Genomic DNA, 17058 nt, shown 5'->3' with positions numbered 1-17058 from the left:
ATTGAACAGATTTTGATTATACTGGAGTAAATTCAGAGCTGATGCAAGTTAGTGCAAGTTTGAAGTCAGTCACTGATGAGTCATAGTACATGCAATATGATGTTATGAATGAGTACGTAACAGCTCAATGTATATTTTATATAAACTCAATTTAATATTTAGACTTAGTGTTGGTTATGGAAATAAATGTGCATCTAAAAAAGTAGTACCCTGTTTACATACTATAACCGATGGAAGAAGTATTCAGATATGTACTTTTGCCAGTCTCATGTTAAAGTTGTTAAAAGTATTAGCAACAAAGTGCATCAGAAGTATAAGTATGTCTTGAAAACAAAAAGATTTAATGACTTTAAATGAAACTTAAATCATGTATAAGACGACATGAACATATGACAGACTAACGGCACAAAGTGTTTTGTATCAAAGGGGAGAAAAACACAAAAAGAGAGTAAAATATAACCAATTTTTATTTTAAAATAAAAACTGGTAGCACATTGTCTTTTTAGAGTTTTGGTCAGATCAGGTAGACAAAATGAGTTTTCGGATTTATTCTGATACACGAAAGACAAATTGTGACTCTCTCAAAACAAATACTTTTGGTCATCACAACTGGTACATTTTCATCGTCATATTTGACTAGTTAACATGCAGACAATAATTGCATCAGACATTAAACATCGTAAGAAAAAAACCATATCACCCAGGAAACATACCCCCAAACAACAAAATATTTGTTGTAATGAATTTAAAATGGAAAAAAAGAGGAAGAAAACATCTCTTGCATGATTGAATGTTGGATTTAAATGTATTCATTGAACCGATTTAACTGCGGAGTTCTTTTTGAATAATCCATGAGCTTTTGACAGCAAAGTGTTATGTTACGTAGGCACAGATAAAACAGTTAAAACACAAGGCCAGCCTCAAAAGTAGGCAAATGGATTACAAATACAAAAAAATATGAAGCATTACGAAGTACTGGACAATACAGATTTTGGCCAATAAATATAGAAAAAACACGCACACACATGTTAAAAAAATCAGATTTGATATTTTCAAGTGTTGCACTGCAAGTACCACCGCCACATGGCATTACACTTGCTCTTGACAGTGTTTTCTCACGCCCAGCATGACACTCAGAGTGTGTAGGCCTACGAATCTCTGTTCAGGCAGAACACCATTCTCTGTCCGAATTTCTAAAAAGGCACAGTTTCTTGTTGTGTTTTTTTTTTTTTTACTTTCAGCACTGTCAATATAAAACAAGTGCAAGGTTGTTTGTCATATAGTAATAAAAGAAAAACAAACAAAACATCTTAACAAACTTATTATTAAAACCTGGACTAAAAACTGTGGCTTTTATGGTCATCCTATGTGCCGACATATTCCAGTGTGTCTGCTTTCAACGGACCATCAAAGAAAAGACTTTGCCCTGTTTACTTAACTTAAAAAAAAACAACCCCCAATATATCAAATATCAATCTGATTACTAATGATGTATATTTGCATGTTTTTGTAGAAATTCTGTTTATTGTACAATACAAATAAGTAAAATACAGATTTTTTTTTGTTTTGTTTTGCTGCTCATTTACAGGTAAATAAGGCTAAATGTTTACATCTGCTGAATGCAATTATTGACTGGCTACTTGAGAGGTACGGTCCATGTCATTATTACATAACTGGGTTGCATAGAAGAACCACGATCACCGTTTAAAAATAGATTTCCTTATAAAACAACCTACAAAAAGAAGAAAAGAAAAAAATCAATAAATGTATAAAATCTGGTGGAAATTTTATTAAAAAAAGCTGATTTTTTTTTTCTTTTTTCTTGTTGTTGTTGTTCCATAAAAGGCACAATAATGAAAAACAATGTCCAAAAAAGTCAAGTCAGGGCAGGCAGGCTTCTGCTTTGGCAAAAGAACCACTTTTAATATTCATTCAGAGTAACTGGAGTGATTGTGACGGGACTGCTTTGGTTGCTTGTTTCCCACTCTTTGTCTTAGTGCCTTCAAATAGTGGTTGTCAATATTATCAGCACTGAGGTTCAAGAGGAAAAGGCCTCAAATCGCGATCTATAGTTTCAGCTGACCCATTGTGGTTTTTTTTCTTTCCAGGCTTGGAATTTCCTTTAACAACCCTCTCAACCCTCCAACGCTAATACAATTTTCTAAAACGGTAGATGATTTTTTTTTTTGTGCAAAGGCAAAAACTCTTATTCTCATTGTACGGTTCTATTGTAGTCGGAAGAGGAGCTCTAAAGCAAGGAGCTGAGCAGAGGGTCCCTTGAGAGCTTAATGTCCGCGCAGCTCGTCCAGCCGGGCGTAAACGTCGTCGGCTTGACTGAGTTCCTCAAACACGGGCAGAAGGTTGAGCAGCTCGGCGTCATCTACGTCGTCAAACCATGACAGCACGGGAACCTGCGGAGAAACCGAAGAAACTGATTACTTTTAACGCACCACTGCGCTAAAGTGCTATATACAGTATATTAAGAAAGAAATATAGAGATGTACTATTTAAATCTGTCCTTAATCTATCTTGAAAGTGTTGTATGTGTTCAGTTCATGTTCACGTAAATCAGGATGAGATCAGAAATACACAGAACATTCAATGTGATTTAATATCTGTCAAAACATCAAAGTCAGAGTCTGTCAATTTGATCAATATGTCAACTACTTAAACTATGAAAATACTGTCTTTTGTTTGCTTTTTCTGTGACATATTAATACAAACTGATCAGTTGTTGCTTGAGAAAATCGTCAAAGTCAAAACAAATTTGGTAAATTTCTTTGAGTTGTGTTAGTTCACTTTAAACCATCTCTTGTCCTTGATTTTTTTCCAGAACAAGACGAAGAGATCTGCGAGCAGGTGCTGCAACAACATCTTTTGAATGACGGATTCAAAGCCGACAGAAGCGGATCAAAAACTCACAGCATTATTAGGGTGAAAGATGTAGGAGGCAGGAGAATTATCCAGGATGAGGGTTTTGTGGAGGTCTCTGCCCAGACGACTCAAATCTTTAACGTAGCAGCCCTGGTGGAAAACACAAGATTCCCGGAATAACCGAGTCCGGAATACGCCGCAATGATCCAGCAGGTCCGTCACTGGGTCTGCGTACTGAAGGGGGGCCAGACGACAGGTAGGGAAGCAGGTGAGGGACAGGCGAGGATATGCAGGCTAAAGAAGCATCCTTCTACTTCAACAAAAACAGCTAAGAAATCACATCACACATCCAAAAGAAACTACGGCCTTTATAAAAATAAAAAAGAAGGGAAGAGGTCATCTAAATAAGGCGACTAACTGCAAGAGAAAACAGAGCAACATCTGATAGATCAGACATCACATCGCACATCAAACAAGATATTTGTGTGCTGAATAAAATATTGAGATTTTTTTTTTTTTTTACTATTTCAGGATCTGAAGTACCTTTGCGAGACTGGCTGTAAACAGCACACATTCAAACAGCTCTCCCATTCTCTGCAGGAACTCGTCCACGTACGGCCGCTTCAGCACGTACACCTGCGAAACAAATACAGCGTCAGTGAAGAGCACAGCGGCAGAAAATTAATCTGCGACTATTCGGATAAACGTCGTTTCGATCATGTTTAAAAACCAGTCCAGCTTCTCAAATGTGAAAATTTGCTGTTTTTAAATATCATATATACTGTAAAGTCAACTGAATAGCTACAAACAAAGCTGATTGAAGGCATAATCATGTGTTACAGGAAATTGGGAAGGTGTCTTTTAATTGGTTTTCAGTATTTTATGTAGTTAATTAATACTTTCAATTTGTTGAAACCAAAATAATCTTGTTTAGTCCACATTTCTGACTGTTCTAGATTATGGTGACACCCCTTCAAAACTTCTCAGAGCTCATTACTGTCATTTAAACATCTTAACTGGATGGATCTTACTAACAACAACAACAACACAAAGTAAGGTTGCACTTTTTCATTTTTAAAGCCATTTAACTTCCTGTTTCAAACAGCTGTCAGACAAAAACACGTACACAGATCATCTTCAGCATCCAGCATCACTACAATCTGCTCTTTTTTGTGCAACTCATGCACATTTTTGTGTGGAAATGTACAAAATAGACCAGTTTTTATTGAAAAAAATTCAAAAATCAGCATTTCCATAAATATACAGAATACGCTCTGTTTGCTCTCTAACAGCTTCATTAAGGATTAATCAAACACTTATTAATGACTGAAGGGGGATTGATGAATGTGAATTGGTGCAGAGACTAATTATGAATATGAACAGTATGTAAGGGTTAAATAAGTTTCATGAGGAATATAAAAACATAATGTATGTTTAATGTATCTCAAAAGACACATAAGTTAAATAAAAACAAAAAAATAAATTAAAAAGTTGCAACCACAGTGGACAATTGAATCTGCGGGATTATTTAAATTTGTGCCATCAAACTCGTTCGTTGCGTCCTTTTAGCTGCTAACGGCCAGTTCCTGAAACAAGTAATCAAGAATAGGCCGTGCCAGTGTTAACCAGCCTATCCTGGATTACTTGAACCAGGCAGAGGCCCACAGAGGGGTTCCTTTACCAGCACAAACGGGGGTCGAGGGTGGGGGAAGGGGCGATCTCAGGAATCACGTTTCTGAGTTAAGTACATTTGCACATGTCGAGATGTAGTGAGAAGCTCTACGCCCCCTTTAAGTTGAAGGAATGATCCGCAGCAGGGTGCGAGTTGAGCCTTCTTCATAGGAGGTTTCATAATACATAACGCCATCACTTATTTATAAAATCTAAAAACTCTTTTTTTCCCCCCCTTTCTTTGCTGATGCATCCACTTCCACTTCTTTCTCCTCAACATCTGGCCAGTAGAGGGCTCCGTGCAACCGTTCTCACAGCTTCAACCTGGCTGATCAGTTATGAGACCCATCCCTTTTTTTTCTTCCTTTTTTTCAGCTCGACAACCGCTGCAAACACATCAACACAGTACATACACAAACACCCTCCCCCCTCCTCTTCCTCCACACACACACACACAGTAGTTTACCTGGTGTGTGGTCCCCTCTATCTCCACAGGCACGATGAAGTCTGCATTACTAATAGGCTGGAGGGAAAAGAAGAAGAAGAAGAGATGGTTGGCATTGCTTGTTTTCACATGAGCGGCGCGCGCTGTGTACATTCACATGGCATTACATAACAACTCCAGAACCAGACTCCCCAACATCGCTGCCATAAATAACAGCGCATAGCCTACACAAACAAGAGCATAATTCACTTCTCCACACACACACACACACACACACATGATTGGGTGTTTTTTTTGTGAAGAAGCTGATTACAATCGCAGCAGAATCTGACCAAAAACGCACCGCTGCAACAGGCCGCCAGTATATATATATATATATATATATATATATACAAAACCTGGATAAACAGTAATTTACCTCACTTCTAGTCTTTTTTTTTTGGAAGAAGAAGCTCTCACTCACTCATTCTCGCTGAAATAACATCGATACAACTATGCGCCTGCTTTCATTGACATAGAGAGAAAAAAACAAAAAGATAAGCTTGTTTTTTTTAGGCTTTTCTTGTGGTGAAGCAAATAGTTTGTTAATACCTTGAACGAGCTGTGCACCAGGGTCTCATCCAGGTCTATGACCACGCATATCTTCCCCTGGTCCTCGGCTATCACCTCAGGCAGGAGGGAGGGTTCGGACAGCTGTGGAGAACAAACACACACACACATATCTTTATCACTTCATCTGTGCTGTTTTTGTGTGTCTAAAAGGAGAGCGATTAGTCCCCGAATGTGCAGTTATTCATATAAAATATCAAAAAGCTTTGACCACTTGATTTTACCTCTGGGAAATTAAAGAGTTAAGAGTTTTTAGAGTTGTTCGGTTTGGTTTGAAATAACTAAACTTAAATCATTATTCTGTAACAGCTTCCATGTTGCATATCTTTAGGATTAGCATATTTATGTCTTTCATTACCTTCCCTGTTAAAACTGTGCGGGGAGAGAGTGCACATTACCGTGATATTATAATATACATTTCAGATTCCTCCCCCCTTTTCCTTTTTTTTGTGGTAGATTTAGTTTCATTGGAGGCTCTTTTATGAGGATAGTGAAAGTGAAATTAATTATTAACGTATTACATAACATAAGAGGGTTATCCATTATCTACCGTTTCGCTTCTTATCTCCTTTTCCTTTTCTTATCTTGTGTTTTTACATTAGCTGATTAGTCTCTGGTGTGAATTCTTACTATTTGTTAGCAGTAGTTTGTGTCGTTTTGAGCAGAGAAGTGTGAGGGGAGGGCTGATAGTGGGTGAGGTTAAAGGGAGGGAGGGGGAAATATGATATGTTTCAAGCTATACTGTATTTGTTTTACTTTTATAATACCTTTTTTAAACATATCTCCAAAATAAAAGTAAGGTATCTGTTAAGAAAGTCAAATTAAGATGAACGAGCAACAATGAATGACAAGGATCTTCTTTCGAGAGTGATGCAACACAAACCCCCCGCCCCCATTACTGATGTTTTAATTCACTTTCATTTTGTGTGGGGAGAGAGACAATAACCAGGCCTTACAGATGCTACTTCCTGTTTTGCTCCTGATGCTGGAGAGACACACCTCAACGACATGAGCAAACATGGCATCTCATTATAAAAGCCTCTCCACCCCTTCTCCTTTTTTTTCTCCCATAGTAATGACGCTCTCATCAGCCTGACAGTGTTCACCAGCGTGGCCGGCCGTGTGCAGCAAGCGCTCGAGGCTTCTTTCTTTTTTTCTCCACCTCAGCAATTACAGGGTGGTTGGTTGATTGATGGTGGTAAAGGGGGGGCAGCACAATACACCATTCTCTGCCCCTCTCGCTCGCTTACTGTCTGCTTAACCCTTAAAACAGGCAATGTGCACCAGGAGATACATACAATATATACCTACTTTATACCTTAATAGGAGGCAATGTATCCAGGTGGAGAAACAACTCATAAAAATCCAATATATTTTAAAATTTCTATTTGTGGTAATGTTTACTTTAGGTGCAAATGAGATGCCTAGTAACATCAAAGTAAATAAAAATAATAATTAACATCTTATTTTTCACTCCTGCCTGTTAAAGGGTTTTAAAGGATTGATAGTCTCTCTCTCTCTCTCTGTTGTCATATCGCGTCTTTCGTCCCTTATCTTCCTCTCAGGATCGAGCGTGAAGCATCAAAGCCGTTCCTCGTATCCGCAGACAGTTGCGGTTAACTTTCAAGATGTTGAGAGGCAGGTGAAGTCGTGGTTTTAGTGCACAGTTGTAAAAAAAAAAAAAAAAGCTGCTTGAAGTGATAAGTATGTTTTTATGATGTTTAATGTATTCCTGCAGATGGTCAAACTATTTCAACACCGCCTCTTTTATGGCATGAGGTGTGTAAGTGTAAGAAGGAAGTGACATTTTAAAAATAATTTTAAAAAAGGGCAGGATTCAACTCTCTCTCAGGTCTTCACTTTGTGTATGTGTGTGTGTGTGAGTGTGTGTATATAAAATATCGCTGGAATAAAAGAATAATAGTGTTACCTTGACAACCGCCCCATTTTCCTGTGACTCCAGCAAGGCCTGCTGGGAAGGCGTCGGTAGCGGCGGAGGTGGTTTGGGGCCATCCTGAGCTTGGAGGCAACAGAAGAGCGCTTTGAAGATGTTACAACTCCGAGGCTGTTTCAGGGCAGACCGGCACACCTGGCCTGTTGGAGCAGCAGCGTTGAGAAAGAGAGAGAGAAAAAGAAAGAGAGACTTTCATGAGAAAAAAACAAACATAAGAAGAAAAAAACAAACAAGAAAAACTGCAAATGTGTTCAACATGGAAAAATGCTAAGTGAGGCTTTGACTGACAGCCCACAACTCATGTCAGCTCCACGTCATTTTAATCTTTTTTTTGCGCCACACATGTAAAAAAAAATCTTGATACTAAAAAAAAATCAATTAACCCTTACATACTATTCATATTCTGACTTATAATTAGTGTCTTCATTCAAATTCCTCCATCAGTCATTATTAAGTGTTTGATAAATCCTTAATGAAGCTGTCAGAGTGTATTCTGTATATTTATGGTGAAAAAAGACATTCACAATCACTATTTGTGGTGACTATTTGCATATGGGTCAATGACGTCATGCAACCCAGTGTCAATTGGTGTAACCAGTGTTTTTTCATAAAAATCGGATTATACACACAGGAAAATAAATGTGAACTACAATGTGGAATAAATATAATCCACTTTTAGCAATGAAACATTATGCTTTTTAACAAATTTGACATCATTTGTCACAAATTATTTAGACAAAATGTTTGTTTTTAGGATATGTCCTGCTCAATATTGAAAAAAATGTTCTTTTCATTTGATGTTTTAAAATGAAGTACTACACTTAAATACACTGTAGGTGGACAAAGTATTTAATATTTATCATTCTTTTGTGGTTATAGCATTTGACATTTTCAGCAGCATTCAGTCTTCAGTATAAAAAAATGGTGCAAAAACCAACAAAAATACAAAATGTTCATTTTACCAAACCTGATGCTGCTTTTAAAACTGTTTTTAAGATATTTTTTTAATTGTACATCTCACCCACCCTTATTTGTCACTGACCCATATACAAAAATGAGCATCAGCTACACAAAATGTTTTTAAAAATGAAGCATTTTGTCTCCATTTTTTAATACTGTGGGTCACATTAGGCTAAAGGAAATGTCTAAAGGGTGTTTTTAAAGCTCTCAAATGTAAAAAAAAAAAAAAAAAAAAAAAAAAGCAGTGAAATTTGACCCTGAACATGTATGTTAGGGTTAAAGAAACTCTCGCATAATTAGACACGAGTTGCTTCTAACATGTAAAAAGTGCACCTAAAAAAAGGTAGCATCCATCTGTCTACAGGGATGAGACACAGACACACACACACACACAGGCTGCACATGAAGTCTGTTTTTAATGCCTCTGCTGCTGTTACTGCTGCTGCTGCTGCTGGAAATGGCTGGTACATGTTATATAATCACAGAGGGCGGGAAAACCCACACTTTTCAGCAGCAGTACCTTCAACAGAAAACACAGACAGAAAACATTCCAACCATTTTACACTCCCGAGACCTCTTTTTTTTTTTTTTTTTTGTAGAGGCCGACCTGGCAGCAGCACTGACGCTGACCAGAAGGAGCCTGACAGTCAGTCAGTCAGTGAGCCGGACACGCAGTCACACCTCAGCGCTCAGTGCAGGTCTTTGATCAGCCACCGTAAACCCGAAACCCGAGGGTATCCCAACCAAGCAGCTCCGTTACGAAAAGAGGAGGAAAAACACTAAATTGATGTGTCTTAACCTAGCTTTGCAAGTCCTCTCTCCTCAATGTGTGTTTATTTTGTTTTTTTATTACTATTATTATTATTCATTTTTTTGTGTGAGAACGTGCAAAACAGATGCAGGACTTATACCCACCACCAGGTAGCTGTGTAGTGTCGTAAAAACACACTTGGTTCTTTACTACAAAGAGGAACTGTTGATAAATGACACAAAACAGGTCAATGTGCCCTTGTAAAACCTCAGTGTCCACGCTGACCCTCGCTGTTCTGAAGACACACACCAGTGTTACACAACAACAACAACAACAAAAGGGTGTGTGGGGGGGGGGTCTTCATCTTCATTTTAATCCTTTCTCTCTCCCTCCCCCTTTTTAAGTAATGCAAACCTTTCTTAACTCCTTACAGCCTTTTTTATCAGGATATTACACCAACCACAGGATTTGTAACCCAGTAGATTTGGATTTCTGATTGCCAGTCAGCTCTATTGATTGAGTATTGGGGCCATGTATGACATAACACATACATTATACACCACTCTGCTATGCCGGCCATGTTTCTTTTTAAAGAGGGGGGGAGAGAGAGAGAGAGAGAGAGAGAGAGAGAGAGAGAGAGAGAGAGAGAGAGAGAGAGAGAGAGAGAGAGAGTGGGAGAGACAGAGAGAGAGAGAAATAATAGCAGATTAAATCCTCACAGAATGAGAAATAAAGCATTTACAGCTACAATAATGATGCATGATGTTATTAAGGAAGAGGTGATTTAAAAAAAAGGCTCTCTAAACAACGAAATCTTTGAAACGGCGCTTACAATGGGGCGTGTGCAGAGAGAGAGAGAGGGGTGTGTTTGTGCATTCCTCTGTCAATACCGCGGCACCTGGTATTTCTATACAGCCCCCTCCTCCCATAATCCACAGCTACCCCTTTTTACAACTACCTGCCTATAATATGGTTCATGTTGTTTGCTTGGGTCATATTAAAACATAAAAAAAACATAATTAATGCTAATAATCCATGACTAATAACTCCCTCCTCCTCTTTCTCTCTCTAAAATGTGAACAAAACCTCCAAAAAATTGTAGTTTATAAATTAAAAAATGAAGAAAACATGGTAGTACAGTGCAGCCTGCAGTGACAGGAGCTCCTCCTCGTTGCTCATGCTGTACCTAGTGGTGGTGGTAGTAGTAGGGGTAATTTGGGATGGTGCCAAAAAAGCTTGAACCTGACCCCCTTTCTTTTTTTTAAAACGATTATTTTGGGGGGGAAAGCTGATCCCCACCACTACCAGCTACACTGAGCCAAGGAGAGAGAGAGAGAGAGAGAGAGAGAGAGAGAGAGAGAGAGAGAGAGAGAGAGAGAGAACTCACAGTGATAATCACAACACCACATGTTGTTGAGAAGCGGGCACAGAGATTTGCACAGTAAAAAAAAAAGAGAGAGAGAGAGAGAGAGACAGAGAGAGAGAGAGAGAGAGAGAGAGAGAGAGAGAGAGAGAGAGAGAGAGAGAGAGAGAGAGAGAGAGGAGAGCACCCACTGCACAAAAAAGGGAGAGAGAGAGAGACAAAAACAGGATCAACAATAGCTAAGCTCTCTGGATGGCAAACCCAATGCGTAATGGAGACTGAACTTAAACTTGAGCTCTTATTAAACACCATAGGAATAACTTAGCCATGCTAAAATCAAGGTGAGACAATAAATTGTAGTGTAAAATGTTATATTTTTATACCTATAGTGCTTTTTTAATGTTTAATCTGCAGGTGATCAGTGAAAGGAAATGAAAAACAGCTCAGGTTACAGCTTCTAGTGAGTAAACAAGCATGGAGGCTTGATTTTTTAAAAGTGATTTTAGAGGTAAATGTTGAAGATTTGTTTGGTAAATGTAAAAAAAAAAAAAAAAAAAAAAAAGGAGGGGGGAGGTGGAGAGAAAAAGGAGGAGGAGGAGGAAGGGAAGGAGGGGGGGGCAATGCGCCTCAGACCGCGCTCAACCAGCGTCCGCAGCGCTCAACTGTCAAATGGGCGCACTACAGGCTTTATACTGAGCACTAATTCAAAAATAAACAAATAATTCAAATAAATACAAACCCGCCAAATCGAACCACATGTACTGTTGTTTAAAAAGTGTTCGATAACGTACATAGCAACAACAACCACAACAACCACCAGCACCATAACAACCAGCAGCAGCAGCCGGGGCCCGCCTCACCTCACCTGTTTTCGGCGGTGACACTTGAACGTCTTCTTTCTGCACTTGGGTGATAACAGAACTTTCCATCGGACAATCACGGAGCCCTCGAAATCCTCAAATCCTGTCCCCGAGCACTGATGGGCATCCCTCATTGGGCTTCTTATGGACGAGTCGACTCAAATTATTCACCGAGGCTAAAAAAAACTTGTCATCCGCCTCACCGACACACACACACACACACAGAGGAAGAAAAAAAATAAAAAATACACAGCCAAAAAGATGGAGACAGAGTGGAGGTTTTTTTATCTTCTTCCTTCGTTTCTTTTACTCCTCCGCCGTTTCTTCTCTCGGAGGTCCGCCTTGGGTAAAGGGGGCAAGGCACTTGGATGTGTTGTTTTTTTCTCTCTCTCTCTCTTTTTTTTAAGGGGAGCCGTATCCCTCCTTATTCGAGTCTCGTTTAAGCCCCGTCGTCTCAGGTTGTTGTTGTTTTGTTTTTTTTCCTTTACAGTTGATGGTAAATATCGCCCCCCTTCTTCTTCTTCTTCAACCCCGACGCTGCGAAGTCCTCACTTTAGCACCAACAACATGGAGAATCCAGGCGAGAGAAGGAAAACAACCGAGGAAATGGGGCAAGGGAGGGATGGTTTCAAGCCGCCCCCTTTACTACAGATAAACAACATCGCCCCAAAAAAAGGCCTTTTTAAAGAGCGACGGAAAATGGCCGAGAATCAATCGCCGGACTCTGTTTCCGATACCGAAACAAAAACGGATTCCCGAGCGAAGTTTGGTGTAAAATGTTAGTTTAGTTGTTAAGCGAGGGTTTTGTTTTTCTACGGTTGGGACTCCGCGGGCGCCTTGAAACGGTCACCCTGCGCTGATTGGTGCGCGCGCGTGGGGGAGAACGGAGGGGGGAGGAGGGGGAGGGGGCGTGGCTAAGGCATTCCATCCCGTCCCGCACGCGCCGCTCGAACACATTCCAACGCTGCTTTTTTTTTTTTTTTTTTAACACAACGACGTCACGATATTCGTTAATTATCTACAAAATAAACAAACAAACAAACATTAACCAGCGAGGATTAAATTAACATATAAATGAAGACAGGCGGCCCATTTATGTTTGTTTTATCTTAAATTGTACACAAGGCTATCATTTAACGTTGTTTTTCAATTATTATTTATTATCTGTAAATATTTATTTGTAATCTGCATTTGCTTTATTTTTTTATTAGTTGATTTGATCTGTATGCAACTTCAGTAAATAATTAACTATTAGCCTGAATTATGTAAGTAACCCCCCCAACATAGGGCCCGACAGATATATCGTCAACCAATATTATCTGCCGATATTGGCCTTTTACAGATATATCGGTATCGGTGCATATTTAAAAAAAAATAAAATAAAAAAAAGCTTTAAACATACCTTTACCACAAAGGTTTTAGTTAATCGATGTTTTATCTTGTATTTAGACTTGTTTTTATATAGTTTCCTCTTTTAATCTATTTTAACTTTTGTCTCTTCTTGTTTGTTTTAATATTTGTTTTTTAACCTATGCTGTTTATTTTAACTTGTTTGCTATTGTTTTATTGCTTTAAATTTAAAGTGCAATTTTTGTATGAAAGGCGCTATACTAGCGCGCATTATTATAGGCGCATTATTATTATGTTGTCCGATATGCACCGCCATTTTAAAAAAAGTTACATTGGCAGCGTTTTATATATATCTGATCATTTTCCATAATTCCAGTTTAGTAAATATTTTTTGTTCTTTTTCTCTTGTTATTTATAATTATTAATTTATTTGTGAAGCTTACTGTTTCAGTGCAGCGTTCATCGTTAAACTGTAAAATGTCATGCCTCCATTACATATCTTTATCAAAAGTGTTTATTCAAAAAAAAGGTGTGTTTATATATATTCCGTATAAGTAAGATTATCGGCCAATATATCGGTAGAAAATACACAGAAATTTACTCTCTAATATTGATAATGACATCAGCCCCAAACATCCAGTATCAGTCGGACTCTAATAGGTAGATTATCAGTATTTGATGTTTGATTGTTATCCAAAAGCAGCCATTTATACCTTACTCACATTTTACTTTACAATAACCCCCCCCCCAAAAAAAAAACAAAAAAACAGCTGACATGTAATCAGTAGGCTAATAAGAAAAGCAAACTTTATATCCATCACAAACATTAAATAGACAGACAAACTATCACTTATGTTTTGTAGATCGTAGCATTTTAAATACTACAGTTGAAATAGTTAAACTACACCTACTTGTTCCAGCATGTACTCCAGTTTTTCCTCATCTGAAAGACTCCTACAGCCTCCACTGAACAAATCCACATCAGGAGGGTATTGCTGGGAGACCTTTTCTTAGTCCACCAGTACTTCATGTGCAGAGGTAACAGAGGACAGAGTGAAACCAATGACCCAGGCTCCTTCTACTTTCTCTCTCACTTTTGCTTCCCTTTAGTGACATAATTGTAAAAAACAAACTGTTTTTTGCCTGACAAACTGTTGGGGGATTTTTGCTTTGAGAACCACTCATGTTATGGCAATCACCAAACATTTGTGCAACAACACACTCAGGCTCTAATGCAGTTACATTAGCATAAGGCTTGTTGCTGGGAGTGGTTGCATCATGTAAAATATAGTCATAATATTAAATAAGCTCTGTTTAGACTAGAGGTAGTGTTATTCAGATCTAAATCCAGTGATTCATTTGAAAAAGCTGCACAAAAAGTTGCTGCTACTCTTGTTTTTAATTAAAATAAGTCACCCTTAGCTGCAGGCAAATCCTGAGTATTTTATAATCATTTTTCACTACGTCGAGCAGCTGCGACTAAAACACATTAGTTATACCTTGTGCAAATAAACAGAAGAGGTTTTGACATCATGTTAGGCAACGTGGTCCCAAGATATTTACAGCGTGGAGGTTCTGCAGTGCCTCCTCAACCCCTGGAAGTTTAAAAAAAACCTCTGAGTAAATCACAGTGATCCTCTCGCTGCAGCACACAGAAAGCAACTGTGATAGGAAATTAAGTGACAGTAGATAGTCTTATTTAGCACATAAAACACAAGTATGAATGATATAGTTAACTTCATACATACATGAGACTGCATAGCTGAAGAAAACAAGACAGAAACAGATTTAAAAAAAAAAACCTTGTTAATAAAGGAATAACTACACATTTGAGATCTACCCATACCAAACAACAAGCAATAACTACACATTTGAGATCTACCCATACCAAACAACAAGCAATAACTACACATTTGAAATCTGTCTACCCTTTCCAAACACATGTGGGCCTATTACACCACGAGCTCAGCCAGTGCCCACAGTGGCCACAATGCAAGACATAAACAAGAATGGCCCCGCTGTTTGCATTCCTGGTGTCTGACATTTTAAGGCAGCACTGACAGATCTGTGTAAAAATATATACAAAAAGTATGGACCGCACAGCTGGAAAATGTCATGTGGTTTAAAGTTGATGCCACTGTTTACTAAATCAACTTGAAATTCATTATCTTCGCCTTCTTCTCCTTCTCCTTCTTCTAGTAGTGTTGCATTCCTCTGAGAAGACCGACAGATAGAAAAGAGCGAAGGGGTCAACTGGTGTTGAGGCCCCGGGGCTGAGTGTGAGGGTGCTACAGTTCAGTACCTTCCTGGAAAATCTGTCCTTAGAAACACGTGACTTCAAACATGAAAGAAGACTACATCTACATCTGATGCACAAGCACGTAAAAACATGTGGGGGGAAAGAAGAAATAAATCACAAGTGTTGCACATTTAAAACCTGAGGTCGCTGTTAAATCACAGACAAGAGAAAGAATGAAAACAAGACATAAAGTTATTATTCTTAAATAATCCCGACATACAGAAGTTGTAACGGCACGTTGTGGTTTATTGTGCTTGTTCAGAGGAGTTAGTTTCTTTACAATTCAATAACACTTAATGATTTTTTTTATAGTTGCAGCTCATCAAGTCAAGCCACAGTATTAAAAACAACAGTCAGCTATTACTGACATTTCAAGGGATATCTTCTGACTGCTCTGTTAAATCTGTTACACGTACACAATCAGATACATCATTGTGTGTTCAAATACAACAACAACAGAAAAAGAAAGATTAGATCATATTATCATAAATCAATTGTAAATTTACTGACAGCTATGATCGTACACCAAGATTTAGAGTTAATTACAGTGAATTAACTTCCAAAGATTTAAAAAAATCTACACAAAATAGTTCATTAACTTATACAGATGTTGACATAAATGACAAAAAAACAACATATCACACACACACACACATCCATCAGGCGTTTTGTGGTTCGATTTCTAAATTTCACACCTGGGAATCCACAGCGTCTACTTACAGCCTCATGCACTCTGCCATGCATTAGCTACATCCAATCATGTTGATGACAAACTAGCTGTTGAAATCTGCTTGCAGCATCTGAGCCTCATGTAGGGCTGGGACTGTAGGGTCTACAATCATGTGATTTGCTGGAAGAGCCCCCCCCTCCCTCCTCCCCTTCTCCTCCCCACCATCACCGCCACCACCACCACTACCACTACCCTCCCTCCTCCCTCCTGCCTCCCCTCCCACCTCGCAGGCATGCCCCTGAGTGGCCTCTGCTAGGCTATGTTTCCAGGAAAGGGGCCTACTGGACAGGCTGTGAGGCCTAGGCAGGGAGACATTGGCTCATTGAGAAAAACAAAAACAGAGAGGGGCGGTGGGAAGACTCTCCCCTCTTACATAACTCTGCCTCCATGACAGGGAAAAAAAAAAGAAGTTCTCCACCACATTGCAAAGAAAAACCTGTCCGTCTGCCTCTCCTCGGCTCGCGAACGCTAAAGCACTTCAGGACTGGAATTTGAGCAAGACTGAAACCAGCAGTACTCGCTCGCAGTTACACAATAGTTGCAACTCTTTTAGACATATCACCACCACAGGCATGACAAACATCCACATGCAAACACACACTGAAATTTAAAGGAGTGTTACGCCATGAAATGCAACGATTTCTTTCTTTCTTTTTTTCTTTTTTTTTTTGTTGTTGGTTTGTCCGCTTACAACAATGCTGTTTCTGTGCAAGCTGTGACAACACATGAAACATGATGTAACACAGCATGTCACTCAGTCTGTGCTGTGTGGAGCAGCTCTGTTGGTGAGACCTTTTACTGTATGTGAGCGGTCTCCTCCTGCAGCCTGCACCGTCTCCCTGTGGCCACAAGAGAAACTGCATGGAGGTAGTGCCTTGTACTGTACTGTAATGTCAACATGTGAAATTCAACTAAGGTAAAACATTTTGGTACCATTTTCTGATTAACCAACCTTCATAGGAGGTTCATAAATATTAATTAATGGCTTTATTTATTGTGGGAAATCCTCCTCCGGCCTCTTTTTAGGCCTTTTGCTCAACAGGAAGTCAAATGTAACTGATAAACGATCCCATGTTAGTCACTTTTTAACCCTCCTGTTGTCATTGGGTCAATTCTGACCTGGGAGTACAACAGCTATTAACTCAAAATTGAGGTATAGTTTCATTTAAATGAGGCCTACTGACCATAAATT

At 38.9% G+C, this 17058-nt stretch overlaps 1 protein-coding gene across 1 annotated transcript; it reads right to left on the bottom strand.

The window, feature by feature from the left end:
• Nucleotides 1-1207: 1207 nt before the first annotated feature.
• ctdsp2 (CTD (carboxy-terminal domain, RNA polymerase II, polypeptide A) small phosphatase 2) lies at nucleotides 1208-12324 on the bottom strand. The gene is made up of 7 exons (XM_062426847.1): nucleotides 11493-12324; nucleotides 7530-7693; nucleotides 5582-5683; nucleotides 5012-5068; nucleotides 3418-3510; nucleotides 2923-3108; nucleotides 1208-2411 (listed from the first exon to the last, which is right to left on the bottom strand). Exons 1-7 carry the CDS (start codon nucleotides 11554-11556, stop codon nucleotides 2286-2288), a joined length of 792 nt encoding a protein of 263 aa, XP_062282831.1. The 5' UTR covers nucleotides 11557-12324; the 3' UTR covers nucleotides 1208-2285.
• Between the last annotated feature and the right edge of the window lie 4734 nt (nucleotides 12325-17058).

This window comes from Scomber scombrus, chromosome 10 (genome assembly GCF_963691925.1).
Source record: "Scomber scombrus chromosome 10, fScoSco1.1, whole genome shotgun sequence".
Classification (NCBI taxonomy): domain Eukaryota; kingdom Metazoa; phylum Chordata; class Actinopteri; order Scombriformes; family Scombridae; genus Scomber; species Scomber scombrus.
Note: the sequence above shows the minus strand (reverse complement) of the source record. Positions and strands in the feature narration are given on the sequence as shown.